Here is a 20,276-nt window from a genome sequence, read left to right as displayed (position 1 = left end):
CATAGCCGACTCTGCAACCCTGTGGACTATAGCCCTCCAGATTCCTCTGTCTGTCGGATTCTCCAGACAGGAATACTGGAGTGAGTTGCCATTTCCTCCTCCAGGGGATCTTCCTGATCCAGGGATTGAATCTGCATCTCCTGCGTCTCCTGCACTGGCAGGCAGGTTCTTCACCACTGAGCCACCTGGGAAGTCCCCTCTGCCCAGACATGTGCACAGAATGTTAACTTATGATGAATGAATACCAGTGGGACACAGATTTCTTTAGCAAGTTTTGTATTCCCAGCTTCTTGGTAAACCCATTGTTTAAAGTCTTTCTAATAAAATTTTTGTTAGTGTGTGATATTTTCCTATGGGAGGGTCCATGGACACATCTACTTTGTCATCTACTCTGCTGTCATTAGAGACAGCCAGGAATGATTCTGGCTTTGATCATTTGGCTGTAGTAAGTTTCATAGAGTCCCCTGAAGTGCAAGGAGATCAAACCAGTCAATCCTAAAGGAAATCAACTCTGAATACTCATTGAAAGGACTGATGCTGAAGTTGAAGCTCCAATAATTTGGCCACCTGATGCAAACAGCCAACTCACTGGAAAAGACCCTCATTCTGGGAAAGACCGAAGACAGGAGGAGAAGGATGACAGAGAATGAAACAGTTGGATAGCATCAGTGACTCAATGGAGCTGAGTCTGAGCAAACTCCAGGAGATGGTGAAGGCAGGGAGACCTGGCATGCTGTAGTCCACGGGGTTGCAAAGAGTAGAACAAGACTGAGTGACTGAACAACAACAAAGTTTGATAGATGTCTTTGGTTTTACATCATCTTTATTGGGAGGGTATTCTGCTTCTTGTTTCCCTGATCTGATTGTCACAGCTCACAGCCTCCTTCCATCTGGCCCGCCCCTGCATCCTTCCTATCAACATTCTTTGCTTGGTTTCTTTTTAGCCCTGGGGTTGGTTTCTTCTGGGGAAAATTCTTAGTCATCAAATAGGACTTATTTTCTAAGGTATTGATCTGCTGGACATAGAGTATATATTCCATTCATCATGGGTCAAGACATAAATCACAACATGAAGTTTCCTGCAGCTATGACCAATCTGGCTTGCCAAGAATTTCTAATGATTTGAGAAAACTCTGAAGATATGCAGTTGTTTAAAAATTCAAAATTATTCATGTGCAGGTATATGTACATGTATTAATGTAAATGTTACACTGTTGTTTTTGTTCAGTCACCAAGTCACATTTGAATCTTTGTGAACTCCATGGACTGTAATTCACCAAGTTCCTCTGTCCATGGGATTCTCCAGGCAAGAATACTGGAGTGGGTTGCCATTTCCTTCTCCAAGGGATCTTCCTGGACCAGGGATCAAAACCATGTCTCCTGCATTGGCAGGTAGATTCTTTACCACGGAGACACAAGGGAAAGCATATGTTGCATAACATATACCAAATAATACATTATGTGAGAGTGCATGTGTGTATGAGAATTTATACATTATGGACTGTAATTCACAAAGTTCCTCTGTCCATGGGATTCTCCAGGCAAGAATACTGGAGTGGGTTGCCATTTCCTTCTCTAAGGGATCTTCCTGGACCAGGGATCAAACCCATGTCTCCTGCATTGGCAGGCAGATTCTTTACCACGGAGCCACAAGGGAAAGCATATGTTGCATAACAAACACCAAATAATACATTATGTGAGAGTGCATGTGTGTATGAGAATTTATACATTATGGACTGTAATTCACAAAGTTCCTCTGTCCATGGGATTCTCCAGGCAAGAATACTGGAGTGGGTTGCCATTTCCTTCTCCAAGGGATCTTCCTGGACCAGGGATCAAACCCATGTCTCCTGCATTGGCAGGCAGATTCTTTACCATGGGGCCACAAGGGAAAGCATATGTTGCATAACATATACCAAATAATACATTATGTGAGAGTGCATGTGTGTCTGAGAATTTAGCTCCTCTAGGCGCAGGAGGGCCTAGAGGAGCTATCCCACAATGAAGGTCAGGAAGCAGGGCGGTGAGGAGATACCCCTCGTCCAAGGTAAGGAGCAATGGCTGCGCTTTGCTGGAGCAGCCATGAAGAGGTACCCTACACCCAAGGTAAGAGAAACCCAAGTAAGACGGTAGGTGTTGCAAGAGGGCATCAGAGGGCAAACACACTGAAACCATACTCACTAGTCAATCTAGTCAATCTAATCTAAGGAAAACTAGTCAATCTAATCACACTAGGACCACAGCCTCGTCTAACTCAATGAAACTAAGCCATGCCCGTGGGGCAATCCAAGACAGGCGGGTCATGGTGGAGAGATTTGACAGAATGTGGTCCACTGGAGAAGGGAATGGCAAACCACTCAGTATTCTTGCCTTGAGAACCCCATGAACAGTATGAAAAGGCAAAATGATAGGATACTGAAAGAGAAACTCCCCAGGTCAGTAGATGCCCAAAATGCTACTGGAGATCAGTGGAGAAATAACTCCAGAAAGAATGAAGGGATGGAGCCAAAGCAAAAACAATACCCAGCTGTGGATGTGACTGGTGACAGAAGCAAGGTCCGATGCTGTAAAGAGCAATATTGCATAGGAACCTGGAATGTCAGGTCCATGAATCAAGGCAAATTGAAAGTCGTCAAACAAGAGATGGCAAGAGTGAATGTCGACATTCTAGGAATCAGCGAACTGAAATGGCCTGGAATGGGTGAATTTAACTCAGATGACCATTATATCTACTACTGAGGGCAGGAATCCCTCAGAAGAAATGGAGTGGCCATCATGGTCAACAAAAGAGTCCGAAATGCAGTACTTGAATGCAATCTCAAAAATGACAGAATGATCTCTGTTCGTTTCCAAGGCAAACCATTCAATATCATAGTAATCCAAGCCTTTGCCCCAACCAGTAACACTGAAGAAGCTGAAGTTGAATGGTTCTATGACGACCTACAAGACCTTTTAGAACTAACAACCAAAAAAGATATCCTTTTCATTACAGGGGACTGGAATGCAAAAGTAGGAAATCAAGAAACACCTGGAGTAACAGGCAAATTTGGCCTTGGAATATGGAATGAAGCAGGGCAAAGACTAATAGAGTTTTGCCAAGAAAATGCACTGGTCATAACAAACACCCTCTTCCAACAACACAAGAGAAGACTCTACACATCGACATCACCAGATGGTCAACACCGAAATCAGATTGATTATATTCTTTGCAGCAAAAGATGGAGAAGCTCTATACAGTCAGCAAACGCAAGACCAGGAGCTGACTGTGGCTCAGACCATGAACTCCTTATTGCCAAATTCAGACTTAAATTGAAGAAAGTAGGGAAAACCACTAGACCATTCAGGTATGACCTAAATCAAATCCCTTATGATTATACAGTGGAAGTGACAAATAGATTTAAGGGCCTAGATCTGATAGATAGAGTGCCTGATGAACTATGGAATGAGGTTCGTGACATTGTACAGGAGACAGGGATCAAGACCATTCCCATAGAAAAGAAATGCAAAAAAGCAAAATGGCTGTCTGGGGAGGCCTTACAAATAGCTGTGAAAAGAAGAGAAGAGAAAAGCAAAGGAGAAAAGGAAAGATATAAGCATCTGAATGCAGAGTTCCAAAGAATAGCAAAAAAAGATAAGAAAGCCTTCTTCAGCGATCAATGCAAAGAAATAGAGGAAAACAACAGAATGGGAAAGACTGGGGATCTCTTCAAAAAAATCAGAGATACCAAAGGAACATTTCATGCAAAGATGGGCTCGATAAAGGACAGAAATGGGATGGACCTAACAGAAGCAGAAGATATTAAGAAGAGATGGCAAGAATACTCAGAAGAACTGTACAAAAAAGATCTTCATGACCCAGATAATCACGATGGTGTGATCACTGACCTAGAGCCAGACATCCTGGAATGTGAAGTTAAGTGGGCCTTAGAAAGAATACTCAGAAGAACTGTACAAAAAAGATCTTCATGACCCAGATAATCACGATGGTGTGATCACTGACCTAGAGCCAGACATCCTGGAATGTGAAGTCAAGTGGGCCTTAGAAAGTCAAGTGGGCCTCCAAAGCTAGTGAAGGTGATGGAATTCCAGTTGAGCTATTCCAAATCCTGAAAGATGATGCTGTGAAAGTGCTGCACTCAATATGCCAGCAAATTTGGAAAGCTCAGCAGTGGCCACAGGACTGGAAAAGATCAGTTTTCATTCCAATCCCAAAGAAAGGCAATGCCAAAGAATGTTCAAACTACCGCACAATTGCACTCATCTCACATGCTAGTAAAGTAATGCTCAAAATTCTCCAAGCCAGGCTTCAGCAATACATGAACCGTGAACTTCCAGATGTTCAAGCTGGTTTTAGAAAAGGCAGAGGAACCAAAGATCAAATTGCCAACATCCACTGGATCATGGAAAAAGCAAGAGAGTTCCAGAACAACATCTATTTCTGCTTTATTGACTATGCCAAAGCCTTTGACTGTGTGGATCACAATAAACTGTGGAAAATTCTGAAAGAGATGGGAATACCAGACCACCTGATCTGCCTCTTGAGAAACCTGTATGCAGGTCAGGAAGCAACAGTTCGAACTGGACACGAAACAACAGACTGGTTCCAAATAGGAAAAGCAGTATGTCAAGGCTGTATATTGTCATCCTGTTTATTTAACTTCTATGCAGAGTACATCATGAGAAATGCTGGGCTGGGGGAAGCACAAGCTGTAATCAAGATTGCCAGTAGAAATATCAGTAACCTCAGACATGCAGATGACACCACCCTTATGGCAGAAAGTGAAGAGGAACTCAAAAGCCTCTTGATGAAAGTGAAAGTGGAGAGTGAAAAAGTTGGCTTAAAGCTCAACATTCAGAAAACAAAGATCATGGCATCCGGTCCCATCACTTCATGGGAAATAGATGGGGAAACAGTGGAAACAGTGTCAGACTTTATTTTTCTGGGCTCCAAAGTCACTGCAGATGATGACTGCAGCCATGAAATTAAAAGACGATTACTCCTTGGAAGGAAAGTTATGAGCAACCTAGATAGCATATTGAAAAGCAGAGACATTACTTTGCCAACAAAGGTTCGTCTAGTCAAGGCTATGGTTTTTCCTGTGGTCATGTATGGATATGAGAGTTGGACTGTGAAGAAGGCTGAGCGCCGAAGAATTGATGCTTTTGAACTGTGGTATTGGAGAAGACTCTTGAGAGTCCCTTGGACTGCAGGGAGATCCAACCAGTCCATTCTGAAGGAGATCAGCCCTGGGATTTCTTTGGAAGGAATGATGCTAAAGCTGAAACTCCAGTACTTTGGCCACCTCATGGGAAGAGTTGACTCATTGGAAAAGACTCTGATGCTGGGAGGGATTGGGGGCAGGAGGAGAAGGGGATGACAGAGGAAGAGATGGCTGGATGGCATCACTGACTCGATGGACGTGAGTCTCAGTGAACTCTGGGGGTTGGTGATGGACAGGGAGGCCTGGCGTGCTGCAATTCTTGTGGTCGCAAAGAGTCGGTCATGACTGAGTGACTGATCTGATCTGATCTAATCTAAATAGATAAACTAACAGGATTTGTGAGAAAAGATGGTTGAGGAGGACCATAGTAAACCTATGAAGTTTTGCAGCCAAAACACTAAAAGACAGTTGTTGGTACCTAGGGAGGTAACTGGCAGCTCAGACATGCAGCTTAGCTGCATGACAAGGAGGCTGGTGTTGAGTTGCATGATCACCAAAATTCATCCTGATGGTTAGATTTCATGACTGTCCACATCATGATGTCATGATGTAAAGAAAAACATAAAAGTCTAGAAAATTTCCTATGGGGTTGTCCATTCATTGCATTCCTATGCTTTTGCTTTGATCTGCTCGTTTATTTTGTGTGAAGTCTTTACGCATTACACAAAATCTCTTCCAGGTGGATTCCAAAAGAACTTACTTTCAGGAGACTGTAGAAAAACAAAGCTAAGTGTTTTAAAATGATTTGTCAGACAACTAGATAACCAAATAGATGATGTGTTTTTTCCTATGATAGTATAAAAACACACATCCTCTGGAAAACCAAGCCAAAAATTCATGTGGAAAGAAGACTATCTTAGCCATCAGTCCGGTGAGGATGCACTGGCGGAGAGAACAGAACATCTAATACACTTTATCATTCCTCATTCTAAACATAAAGGTTTTTAGATTATTTCACTCTTAGTGGATAAACTTAGCAATGGTGACTTGGGTGGGGACAGAGGCACAGCCTTACCTTTGACCGTCACGTGGACACTCTGGCTGGTGGAGAGCTGGGGCTGGACTAGCACGTTGCAGGTGTACTCCCCCTCATCAACTTCCTTCTGCACATCTGAGAGTTTTAGGGTTCCATTATTCTCAAACGCCACTTGGCGGTGGTTGAAAGGAAGCAGATTCGAGTTCTTGTACCATTTGATGGAGTAATACGGATAGCCAATCACACGACAGTGAATGTATGTGTCGCGTCCCGCTATTGCTGTGATATTTTTCATTGGTCGAATGCTTGCAGGCCCTGGAGAGACACAGAGAAGCTCTTGAAAATAATTTAAGGGTACATTTTATGTGTGGAAATGAGTACACTTTTCCTTGAGTTTAAAAATGTATTTGTTTTCATGTAAGGACATCTTTTTCAATTCAGCAATTTTTTTCTGCATTTGGCATTTTCCACTAAGAAGGTTTTTTTTTTTTTTTTCTTTACCTTTTCATTTCATTGCCTTCAAATGAATTGAACGAGTGCTAATTACCAACTACTTCTATTTAAAACATTTTGAATTATAGGCTAAAAGGCAATTTAATCAATAAAAAGTAACAAGCTGCACTGAACAATCATATTCAGCTGGTGAGACACTGGTAGCAATTCAACTGTTTAACTCTCTCTCTATAAAATAGATTGTGAGGATGGAGGTTATGCCATGTTGCACTATGAATGTAGGTTAAGTACCATGTACATGAAGGTTTACCATGAATGTCTAGAACAGAAGAAGAGGAGGAAGGAGAGAGCATGCAGAGCATAAACCAGGAAAAGAAAGCTCCAGAGGACAAGTCTAAGAGTAAAACAAGAGAACAAGCTGACTAAGGAAACCAAAATGCCATTTCCAACAGTGATCCAGTCACTGCCATTCCTCAGTGGGAAGCAAGAGGGCAGGAGACAACGAAGCGACATTAATCCGGTCTGGCATTCCAAGACTGGGCTCGGTGCATGCAGAAACGTCCTTCTCCGCTACAATGAGTCATGTGTGTTTTTTGAGGAGTTGATTCGACAAGCACCTCTTACGTTTATTCGAGCCTGGTAGAGGACGACGCCTGCAGAGTTGTTGGCCGTGCAGCGATAGACGCCCCCGTCGCGGACCTGAGAGCTGGAGATGTTCAGGTAGCTGACCACGTTGCCCTCCGACGTGATCATCTGGCTGATGCGGTGGCTGCCGCCCTTGAGGATGGGGTCGTCGTCCAGGGTCCACGTGATCGTGGGCAGCGGCGTTCCCTTCACGTTGCACATCAGGGAGACGGCCTCTGCCGGACTCACCACTTTCTCACTAAAGGCGGAAATGATTTTGGGAGTTCCATCTGCAGGAAGACAAATCACGCAGGGAAGTGGCACATATGCATAATTAAAGGACTTCCGAGTATGTCTATTGGATGTGGCTATCAAACGCCCCTCAAAAGACTGGTTTTATCGATAAAGCTAAATTCCACTTAGGACAACTTTTCAGTTTCAAAATAAGTAAATGCAGACTTAGCTAGCTTTAATCTCTCTCTCCTCTATTTCTTGATTGTCATAATCATGCAACTCAGATGTTCATGATAAAGAATGTCATCTCCCCAAAAGTTTATAATTCAGAACTGTTATGTCCCCACCCAAAGTTATAACAGAGGAAATTCACACACCTCCATGGCTAATTTAGCTTTCTACTTCCTCCAAGTTAATTAGGGATTGCTCAATGGGGAACTGTTTAGAGGAAGAAAGAACTAAGATATTGATTATCTCTCTGTCATTTTCTCATAAGGAATCATCTTTTATAGTTTTAATAATAAATAATGATAATTGCATGTGAATTTTCATGAAGGCCCTGAGAATAGGTAAAAGCTAAACCAAGTTGGACCCTTTCGGTATTATTAAATGTCTCCATAAGTATCTTTTCTTTTTTAAAAATTTTATTTTACTGAAGCTATGCTTCAGTTGATTTGTTAAGTTTCTGCTCTACAACAAAGTGATTCAGTTATACATACATATGTTATTTTTCAGATTCTTTTCCATTGTGGCTATCATAGGATACTGAGTATAGTTCCCTGTGCTATACAGTAGGACTTTGCTGTTTATCCATCCTATTTGTTGTTGTTCAGGCGCTCAGTCGTGTCCATCTCTTTGCGACCACCAGGACTGCAGCACACCAGGCTTCCCTGTCTTTCACTATCTCCCAGAGTTTGCTCAAACTCATGCTGATTGAATCCACCCTTTATGTACTGATAACTAGTTTGTATCTGCTAATCCTGAACTCTCAATCCATCCCTCTCCAACTCCCCCTCCCTGTGGCAACCACCAGCCTGTTCTCTATGCCTGTGAGTATGTTCTTGCTTCATGGATAAGTTCATTTATGTCATAGTTTAGATTGTGTTATAACATAGTAAGTGTTATAAGTAAGGTGGTCATTAATTTATCTGGGATACTTCTGAGAATAAAACTGATACTAGGAGAACAGACACAACTCAAGACCCTCCCAGGAAAACAAGGAGATTAATCTTAGGAATGTTTCCACAGAAATTTCCAATGTTTTAGACAAAGACAAAATTTTCATATGCCATTATTTTTTTAAATCATGTATTAAAATATCTCTTTAAGGTTATATTCTATGTGCTGTGCTGTGCCTAGTCGCTCAGTCATGTACGACCTTTGTGAGCTCATGGACTGTAGCCTGCCAGGCTCCTCTGTCCATGGGGATTCTCCAAGCAAGAATACTGGAGTGGGATGTCATGCCCTCCTCCAGGGGATCTTCCCAGCCCAGGTATTGAACCCAAGTCTCCCGCATTGCAGGCAGCTGTTTTTACCAGCTGAGCTACCAGAGAAGCCCAAAGTTATATGCTAGTAACAACAAATGCATTTTAAAAAAATGTATATTAGGTCTCCATTAGAGAGATACAGGGTGTCCCAGGTGGCACTAATAGTAAAGAATCTGCTGCTAATGCAGGAGATGCAAGAGACACGGTTTCAATCCCTGGGTCGGGAAGATCCCCTGGAGGAGGAAACAGCAACACACTCCAGGATTCTTGCCTGGAAAATTCCATGGCCAGAGAAGCCTGGCAGCTATAGTCTATGGGGTCAAAAAGAGTCAGACACGACTATACCACTGAGCACATACACATTAGAATGATACACACATATTAGAGAAAAATGTGTGAAAGTCAAAAGACTGGAAAGTTACCAATGGATCTCCCAGCTTTAGGCATATAAATCAACATTGTGACACTTTTTTTTTTTTCCAGGCATGAATATATCATTTTGACAGAACTATGATCACATGCAACTTGATTTCTGTGTCTAGTAATAAACCTTGCTGGTAGAGATTTTTTTTTTAATTGGTGCAAATTGAAAGATAATGATTAATAGATTTTTTTTTTTTACTTTTTAACCTGAATTATAAAAATTACATGTATTCATTGCTGAAAAATTTGAAAGCATAAATAAGCAAAAGAAAAGTTAGAAACAAAAGGGAGGGGATTTATGTATACCTATGGGTGATTCATGTTGAGGTTTGACAGAAAACAGCAAACTTCTGTAAAGCAATTATCCATCAATAAAAAATTAATTATTTAAAAAAAAACAGAAAAAAAATTCTAAAGCTATCTTGCAATTCCAGTACTGAAGGTAAGTGTTGCACCATCTTTTCATTTGCAAATTGCTGAATCTTAACTTCATTCCAGCTCACATTTTGGAAGGCTGGAGAAGGCTTTCAAGTATATTTTTTTCAGGGTCAGATTCTTAGATCACAAACATCTTTCTTTTACTATCAAAGATGACAAAAATAACTTCATAATATTAAAACAGAAAATCTGCACTTTAGCCCTGAGAACCCTGCAGACATGACTTCAACGTGCTCTACATTTAATTTACAGAGAAGTTAGATGTCATTCTGATCATAATTCTTTGTATATGACCAACTGTTGATGCTTGAGAATACTGAGGTTATTTTATTTGACCTTACAACTCAACATATTTTGTCAGGAGGTGTTTAGCTATAAATTTCTTTTCACTGATTTTTACATTAAGCATTGAACTCTCAAGTCTTATTTTAAAATCTGTGTGGGAAAGTTTTCTTCACTTACGCTTTTATTTTTGTAGATAAAGTTTACCCACAGCTAAATATATATATCTTAAGAGTACCAACAGAATGAGTTTTGTTAAATAAATACACTTATGTAAGCACAAAATGAAGAAGGTAAGAATCATTTCTATCACCCCCCACCATGTTGCTAGGGGTTCTTGCAAGCAGTCTCTACCCACCACTACTCTTCTGATCTCTGTCACCATGCATTACTTCAGCCTGTTCTTGGCTTCAAATCATGTTTGTGTGTGCCCTACATATACTCTGTCATAACCAGAGTACAGTTAGTAAAATTAGGAGCTGCAACTTTGGAACCGTGGTGTTACCTAATGCAGAGTCTGTCCATGACCAGTAATGTCCCTTACAGCTGTTTTCCCAGTCCAACCATTGTCATACCTTACATTTATTTGCGGTGTCTCATTAGTCCTTTTAATCTGTAACATTCTTCAGTTTCTACTCAATTCTTGACTTTGACATTTTTGAAGAATTACTTTGTAGCCAGTTGTTCAAATCCAGTTTGATATTTCCTTGTGATTAGATACAGATTTTGCATTATTTGACAAATGCTACGGAATTACTATTGTTTTTGTGTGTGTTTATTGGCCGCTTGTGTATTTCCTTTCATGAAATGTCTGTTCAAATCTTTTGTTCCATTTTTATGTTACAGTCTTTTTCTTTGGTATTGATTGGTAGCAGTTCTTCACGTCCACTGAATACATGTATATGTATAATATATACATTCAAACCAAATATGATGAATATACATGTATACAAATTTACTTATACATGTATATAGGTCAGATTACATCCCTGGTGGCTCAGAAAGTAAAGAGTCTGCCTGTGATGAAGGAGACCCGAGTTCAATCCCTGGATTGAGAAGATCCCTTAGAGAAGGAAAGAGGAAGACATTAGAGTATTCTTGGAGAAGGCAATGGCACGCCACTCCAGTACTTTTGCCTGGAAAATCCCATGGACAGAGAAGCCTGGTGGGCTGCAGTCCATGGGGTCGCTAGAGTCAGACACGACTGAGTGACTTCACTTTCACTTTTCACTTTCATGCATTGGAGAGGGAAATGGCAGCCCACTCCAGTGTTCTTGCCAGGAGAATCCGAGGGACGGGGAGGCCTGGTGGGCTGCCGTCTATGGGGTCGTACAGAGTCGGACACAACTGAAGCGACTTAGCAGCAGCAGCAGCAGCAAAGTATTCTTGCCTGGAAAATCCTATGGACAGAGGAGCCTGACAGGCTACAATCCACGGGTTTGCAAAGAGTGGACACAACTGAGCAACCAACACTTTCAGTTTCAGGTCAGATTAAATTACACATAATGTTTGTCAGACATATGTATATATATAGTATACATTATATATAAATGTATGTACTAAATATTTTCTATCATTTCATATTTGCCTTTTCATTTTCATTACATATATAGTAATATGAGTGTGTACATGCAAATTTTATAGTTTTAATCACCTATGAGAAGTGAAAATTACAATTATTCAAATAAAATGGAGGAATCTTGCAACAGATAATCTCAAAAATTTAAGTTATATTCTTTCATTTGTGTAATTTTATGTATGCTAAAAACACAATACAATGATGTGATGTTATACTTTGTCAGTTGCTATTTAGAAAAATGCAAAAGTAGGAAGTCAAGAAACACCTGGAGTAACAGACAAATTTGGCCTTGGAATACAGAATGAAGCAGTGCAAAGGCTAATAGAGTTCTGCCAAGAGAATGCACTGGTCATAGCAAACACCCTCTTCCAACAACACAAGAGAAGACTCTACACATGGACATCACCAGATGGTTGACACCGAAATCAGATTGATTGTATTCTTTGCAGCCAAAGATGGAGAAGCTCTATACAGTCAGCAAAAACAAGACCAGGAGCTGACTGTGGCTCAGATCATGAACTCCTTATTGCCAAATACAGACTGAAATTGAGGAAAGTAAGGAAAACCTCTAGACCATTCAGGTATGACCTAAATAAAATCCCTTATGACTATACAGTGGAAGTGAGAAATAGATTTAAGGGCCTAGATCTGATAGACAGAGTGCTTGATGAACTATGGATAGAGGTTCGTGACACTGTACAGGGGACAGGAATCAAGACCATCCCCAAGAAAAATAAATGCAAAAAAGCAAAATGGCTGTCTGGGGAGGCCTTACAAATAGCTGTGAAAAGAATAGAAGCGAAAAGCAAAGGAGAAAAGGAAAGATATACCCATTTGAATGCAGAGTTCCAAAGAATAGCCAGGAGAGATAAGAAAGCCTTTTTCAGCCATCAATGCAAAGATATAGAGGAAAACAATAAAATGGGAAAGACTAGAGATCTCTTCAAGAAAATTGGAGATACCAAAGGAACATTTCATGCAAAGATGGGCTCAATAAAGGAAAAAAATGGTATGGACCTAACAGAAGCAGAAGATATTAAGAAGAGGTGGCAAAAATACACAGAACTGTACAAAAAAGATCTTCATGACCCAGATAATCACGATAGTATGACCATTCACCTAGAGCCAGACATCCTGGAATGTGAAGTCAAGTGGGCCTTAGAAAGCATCACTACAAACAAAGCTAGTGGAGGTGATGGAATTCCAGTGGAGCTACTTCAAATCCTGAAAGATGATGCTGTGAAAGTGCTGCATTCAATATGCCAACAAATTTGGAAAACTCAGCAGTGGCCACAGGACTAGAAAAGGTCAGTTTTCATCCCAATCCCAAAGAAAGGCAATGCCAAAGAATGCTCAAACTATCACACAATTGCACTCATCTCACAAGCTAGTAAAGTAATGCTTAAAATTTTCCAAGCCAGGCTTCAGCAATACATGAACCGTGAACTTCCAGATGTTCAAGCTGGTTTTAGAAAAGGCAGAGGAACCAAAGATCAAATTGCCAACATCCACTGGATCATGGAAAAAGCAGGAGAGTTCCAGAACAACATCTATTTCTGCTTTATTGACTATGCCAAAGCCTTTGACTGTGTGGATCACAATAAACTGTGGAAAATTCTGAAAGAGATGGGAATACCAGACCACCTGATCTGCCTCTTGAGAAACCTGTATGCAGGTCAGGAAGCAACAGTTCGAACTGGACATGGAACAACAGACTGGTTCCAAATAGGAAAAGCAGTATGTCAAGGCTGTATATTGTCATCCTGTTTATTTAACTTCTATGCAGAGTACATCATGAGAAATGCTGGGCTGGGGGAAGCACAAGCTGTAATCAAGATTACCAGGAGAAATATCAATAACCTCAGATATGCAGATGACACCACCCGTATGGCAGAAAGTGAAGAGGAACTCAAAAGCCTCTTGATGAAAGTGAAAGTGGAGAGTGAAAAAGGTGGCTTAAAGCTCAACATTCAGAAAACGAAGATCATGGCATCCAGTCCCATCACTTCATGGGAAATAGATGGGGAAACAGTGGAAACAGCAGCTGACTTTATTTTTCTGGGCTCCAAAATCACTGCAGATGGTGATTGCAGCCATGAAATTAAAAGACGCTTACTCCTTGGAAGGAAAGTTATGAGCAACCTAGATAGCATATTGAAAAGCAGCGACATTACTTTGTTAACAAAGGTCCATCTAGTCAAGGCTATGGTTTTTCCTGTGGTCATGTATGGATGTGAGAGTTGGACTGTGAAGAAGGCTGAGCGCCGAAGAATTGTTGCTTTTGAACTGTCGTGCTGGAGAAGACTCTTGAGAGTCTCTTGGACTGCAAGGAGATCCAACCAGTCCATCCTGAAGGAGATCAGTCCTGGGTGTTCACTGGAAGAACTGATGTTGAAGCTGAAAGTCCAGTAAGGGAACGACAGAGGATGAGATGGTTGGATGGCATCACTGACTCAATGGACATGGGTTTGAGTGAACTCTGGGAGTTGGTGATGGACAGGGAGGCCTGGCATACTGCACTTCATGGGGTCACAGAGAGTCGGACACGACTGAGTGACTGAACTGAACTGATTTAGAAAAATTAAATGAGAAAACAATTTTGCTAAATGGTTACTAATACATTTGTCATTTTTCATGTACTTCATTTCTATCTGAGTTTCCAGATTCAGGTCATTTTCTTCATCATGAATGGTTTCATTTACTGTTTCTTAGCATGTAGGACTTCTGGCATCATGCTCTTCACAACCTTTTGTTTATTGAAAATATCTTTATTTGGTTTTAACTTTTAAAGACTATTTTTGATAGATGTAGTCATGCATGTTGATGGGGTTTTTGAATGTTGAAAGCAGTAAATTAAAAATAAAATTCATCATAATCTTAGAAAGACTGTGTGTGTGTGCTCAGTCATGTCTAATTCTTTGTAACTCTATGGACTGTAGCCTGCAGGCTCCTCTGTCCATGGGATTCTCCAGGCAAGAATACTGAAGGGGTTGCCATTTCCTTCTCCAGGGGATCTTTTTGGCCCAGGGATCGAACCCTTGTCCCTTATGTCTCCTACACTGGCAGGAATATTCTTTACCACTAGCACCAGCTGTGAAGCCCCACCCCACTAGCACTGGAAAATATCCTCAAGGGACGTGTGATATTTGTGTAGAAAATTACTGATATTTCCCCCTTCTTTCAAGGGTCAAGTTCTTTCTGCCTGATTTGGGGTATTTCCGCAGGGTCTGTAAATTATTTTGCTTTTCCCAAAGTTCATTATTTTCATCTTCTCTCAGGTTAGTGTGATACACACTACTCCATAATTTCCAGAAATAAGACTTGTTCTTCTTTTTTATGATTCTACTTTCTAGGTGTTCTGGTCTGATCTTGAACCTATAATTATTAGTTCCAGTTTCTTTAAACTTCCTTTCCAGTTTCTTTGTCCTCATGGGAAATATTCCAAAATTCTACATTATATCAGTGGCCATTCTTAGTTGATAGTATTGTGAGTTTTTAGAATCAGTTAATTCATAGCGGTTACAGGATGTTAAATCGTAAGAGTCTAGTTAGACACCATCTTAAGGCAGTTACTGGGTGTGTGTTTGTAATTCCATTTCTGCTGTCTTTGGCGACATTAGCACTGTCATTTCTCAGATGAGAAAAAAAAAAATAAGTGAAGCTTCTTGTCCTGAACAGAAACTGACAGGCAACAAATAAATCCGTGAGTGGGCTCAGTGGGCTCCTCTCACCCCTCTTTTTATTCAAGCGACAGGCTCTTTTGGAGATGAAAGCAGACATTATTTTCCCAGTGAGACTGGAGTGTCTTTGAAATCTTTCTTGCTGTCACTCTCTGATAACCTCACCTCTTTCGACATTATTATGGATTATCAATATACTCCTTAGGTTTTCTTGGTCACATGAGGTGGTTTCCAAGGTAACAAGGCCTAGACAGGTAATCTCTCCCTTTTCTACAAAGAATCTAAAAATAGTGGCTATGTGAGGACTGCAGGGCATCGCCATTAGCAAACTGGCTCTGTGCAAATTGATTACTTTCTGCACTTAATTATTATGGAAACACAGCATCAGGCTTTTAATATGAGTCCCGTGCCTTCAGCTATATTCACCTGTGCTTTAAAATGCTCACTGTCTGCAAGGAACTGCTTGAATCAAAATAAGAATGTTATCCTAAGCCCGTTTCTTCTTAAAAATTAGCTAAGGTTAAAAAAGTAATAAGAGAAATAGACACTTAGCGTCAAGAGATATTTAAACTTATTTTCATATTAAATGGATTTTCTTTTCCCCTGCTTTAGGCTATATGAAAGTCATGTAGTTATTTTAATCAGTTGATAACAGATGAATTTTAAATTATATATAAAGGCACAATTTCCAACAAGACATGCAAATTTACAGATAAAAGCTAGTTCAATTATCTAGTGATAAACATGTCTCTTGCTTGAATGTTACCTGGACAGTGTCTTTCCCTGGCTGATTGATAAGCTTGAAGATGTAAGTAAGCAGTAGGCAGTTAAAAAAAAGCCTAAAACTCATTATGATAACACAAAGCAATTCTTCAAAAATTCCATTCTCCTAAATCTGTGACTCTCTGGACCCAAATTTGGACAATTCTACAACCCAGATGCCATTTTTACAGTCCACCAAACATGACGTTGAAATGTTGCTCTAAGTGTTGCATCCACGGATGTGCTTATCAACTTTGGGGGAGCTATTTTGCTCCCCCAAAGGACACTTGTTTGTCATAACTGGAGGGAGGCACTGCGAGCATTTAGCAGATAGAGGTGAGACTCCACTCAGCATCCTAGAGTGCATACAGAAGCCTACCCAACCAAGCACCCCTGAGAAACCCTGGTCAAGAGGACGATGGATTAGCCACCGAACCATCAGTCTCAAGTCTCTTTGGTTCATATCTTGACAAGTAACTTTAAACACTGAGTGAGCAGCATTTATGTTACTTGACTTTATGTTAAATCACATTACTTATGTTACTTCTACTAGAAACAATGATCACTTCATCAGAAATTAATCTTTTACTTGCCCAACTGAGCTAGAAAACTAGAGGAGAGTTACTAGCTGATCAGACAGAAATCTTAAAACTGAGTTATGAGCTCCACTTCACCCTTTGCTCTTGCTTTTGAGTGCCCTGGGTTTGAGTTCTTTTTTTCGGCTGAACCCTGCAACGAGGCCCACTGACCTTCAAGGACCACCTGCACAAAGTCTTGAGCGGACAGCCTGTCCTTGCGCACAAAGCACTGGTAGGCTCCGCCGTCACTTCGGACCATGTGATCCATTATAAGGTTTTCGTGGTTGATCCCTGTGATCCTCACATTTTTTCCAGGGTTGAGTATTTCACCATTTCGGTACCAGGAGAGTTCCTGGTCCTCACTTCCAGTCACGCTGCAGGACAAGGAAACCTGGCTGCCCACGCTGCTTTTAACTTTCCTGGGGCTGATGGTAGCTTTCAGTGGCTCTGGAGTTTCGGGGAAGAGAAAAAAAGAAGGTAAAAACATCACACATGAGAGTATTTCAACAGGGTGGACTTTTGACAAGGCAAATGTATCTTCACAAGCATTTTTGGCCATTTGGCAATACGTCAAGGTAGGTTTTTCCCTCATACAGAGCACTGAATAGTCAAAGATATTAAATTGAGCTGTTAATGGGATTTATGTAAGTTATACAGTCTTAATTTTGTACTTGCTTGGATGGTGACTGCAGACATGAAAGCAAAAGACGGTTGCTCCTTGGAAGAAAAGCTTTGACAAACCCAGACAGCAGATTAAAAAGCAGAGACATCACTTTGTCGACAAAAGTCCATAGAGTCAAAGTTATGGTTTTTCCAGCAGTCATTTGCCAGTGTGAGAGTTGAACCATAAAGAAGGCTGAGCACCAAAGAATCAATGCTTTCAAACTGTGGTCCTGGAGAAGACTCTTGAGAGTCCCTTGGACTGCAAGGAGATCAACACTGACTATTCACTGGAAGAACTGATGCTGAAGCTGAAGCTCCAATACTTTGGCCACCTGAGGTGTACAGCCAACGTATGAGGAAAGATCCTGATGCTGGGAAAGATTGAAAGCAGGAGGAGAAGGGGGCAACAGAGGACGAGATGGCTGGATGGCATCACTGACTCACTGGACAAGAGTCTTAGCAAACTCTGGGAGATAGTGAAGGACAAGGAAGCCTGGCATGCTACAGTATAGGAGTTTGCAGAGTTGGACACAACTGAGCAACGGAACAACAACAATACGGTCATAATTTGGTACTTGTAAATAGCACTACGTAGGCCTTCTACCTGGAATACTCCCAGAGTTAAAGCAGCAGAGGGATTGAGAAAGAACATCTTTTTAATAGTTAGCTACTTTACCATGTAAATGACAATGCATACAGATTTTCTGTTGAAATAGTCAATTGTGAGCTTCGTGTTAAGACTGCTATGTTTCTAATGCTTTTGTGTGGAATGACGTTGCAACAATTTTTAAAAAGGAACCTTAAAAACAAAAGGCCACACTCTGCATGTTCTTATTTCAGTGCTATTTCATTTTGTTTGGGAACATCCTCATTGCTTTTGGCTTTTTTCTTTTCTTTTTCTTGCCTTCTTTCACTGTATGGCAGATAGACTGGTGTTGGTCAGATTCCTTTCTCAGTAAATGTGAGTATTAACCCACTGACAGTAAGAACTGCAATGGCTGAGCCAACAAGGATGGATATATTTGAATATTTAAATCTATCTGCCTCATCCCAACTTGGCACAGATGGGTTTCCTCTGGGCCAGTCTCACACACACAAACTCACTCATATCCTCTATGTGGCTTAACCATGGCCAGCAGCACAGGGCTGCAAGGAAGCAGGTTGCTGTAGAATGTGTAACTGTGAGAAAGGTTTTTTATTTCTTTAAAATGAGGCAAGCTGCTTTGGACAAGGTGGTAACTCTCATCCATGACTTGCTATGTTTTCATTGAACAATGAATGAACCCAGTTCAATGCCATAAGCATTTTTGAACATTTATATGCCAAGAATAGCACTAAACTCGTAAGTGAAGATGAAAATGAAAGACACTTGTGACAACTCGCATGTCCCATAGTTACCTTCGTTAAGTCAGTCTCCCCACAGTTCTGCAAGTTTCATGTTATCTCCACTTTACAGAAGAAGAAAGAGTTATTCAGAGATATTTAACCAAATCCACACAACAGGTAAATGGCAGCTATCAGCTGTTTGCGTCAGTTATTACTGACTTCTTAGTCACCACATTGTGAAGTCTTTAAAGAGCTCAGTCTTTTAGGTGCATAAGCAAAATACGAGAATGAAGATAGTAACCCACAGGGTCCAAGAGAAGACCTCAAGATTCTGCATCAAATCAGAGGGACCTGAAGGCAGCAGGGGAAGAGGGCAACAAAGGATGAGATGGTTGGATGGCCTCACCAGTTCAGTGGACGTGACCTTCGGCGAACTCCTGAAGATGGCGGGACAGGGCAACCTGGCATGCTGTGGCCCGTGGGGTCATAAAGAGTCAGACTCGACTTGGAGACTGAACAACAGTAACAACAGTGGGAACTAAAGAAAGCTTTCTAGAATTTTTAGCCAGTGAGCAATAGAGTAAACACATTTTTAGGAGAATCGATTGATCGTATTGTGTTGCACAAATGATAATGGGAAAATTGGTCAGCAAGGAGGAATTGTTGATGTCTAGCTGTGACTCAATTAAAACTCAATTTAGGACTGGGTGGAGGTGGGGAGCACAGTTGAGAAAGGCCTTGAGATACAATCTCTAGGACTTGGCAGGAATTAGACCTAGAAAGGGAAGTCTCAAAGAGGATCTGGGGCTTAAAGCTTGCATTTGGAGGGTTTGAGGGTAGAAGGAGTCTAGGATAACAGGAGTCATTTACATGCCAGAGATGGTAGAGAGCAGTTTGGGATACTCCTGCTGAGCATCTGATATAAAATTTGGAAATATGTTCTTCTGACACCCAAGGAGGCTGAGGCTGAACCTGCAAATTCAGGGCTGTTTTCAGAGGGGAGGAATTTGAAACTAGAAAACAAAAGAGAGAGAAAAATAAAAGAGGAGAATGTTCTGAATTTGCAAGAGCATCATGTCCACCTGGAAAAGAGAGACCAAACTAAGGACCAGTCAGAAGGGAGGATGGAGTGTTAGAGGCATACCTGGAACTTTTCCAGACAAGGCTCACAAATACAAACAGGAAAACAGACATATTCAGAATTAAGACTTTCCTACAGATAACTTTTACAATGTGTTACTGTTGTTCAGTTGCTCAGTCAAGTCCGACATCTTGCAACCCCATGAAATGCAACACACCAGGTTTCCCCGTCCTTCACTATCTCCCAGAGTGTGCTCAAACTCATGTGCATTGAGTCGGTGATGCCATCCAACCATCTCATCTTCTGTTGCCCCCTTCTCCTACTACCCTCAATGTTTCCCAGTATCAGGGTCATTTACAACGTAGACAAGGATAAATGTCTTTACAGAGAAAGCAATAAACTATTCTGAGCTTTGAGCAGAAAACAGGAGTGGAATGGGGAATGCCTGGGGAATACGGCATTGCATTA

At 41.0% G+C, this 20,276-nt stretch overlaps 1 protein-coding gene across 2 annotated transcripts in view; it reads right to left on the bottom strand.

The window, feature by feature from the left end:
* Window positions 1–20,276, bottom strand: part of DSCAM (DS cell adhesion molecule) — an 859,211-nt gene that overhangs the window by 304,793 nt on the left and 534,142 nt on the right. For both annotated transcript variants that reach the window (XM_086341570.1, XM_086341667.1), the window contains 3 exons: window positions 16,910–17,185; window positions 7,269–7,565; window positions 6,238–6,513 (listed from right to left, as the gene is read on the bottom strand). In XM_086341570.1, the coding sequence (XP_086197696.1) occupies window positions 6,238–6,513; window positions 7,269–7,565; window positions 16,910–17,185 (849 nt within the window). The remainder of the gene's footprint in view (window positions 1–6,237; window positions 6,514–7,268; window positions 7,566–16,909; window positions 17,186–20,276) is intronic.

The sequence above is a fragment of the Bos grunniens genome, chromosome 1, assembly GCF_055505025.1.
Source record: "Bos grunniens cultivar Pamir isolate PY7600 chromosome 1, Bosgru_T2T1.0, whole genome shotgun sequence".
In the NCBI taxonomy this organism is placed as follows: domain Eukaryota; kingdom Metazoa; phylum Chordata; class Mammalia; order Artiodactyla; family Bovidae; genus Bos; species Bos grunniens.
Note: the sequence above shows the minus strand (reverse complement) of the source record. Positions and strands in the feature narration are given on the sequence as shown.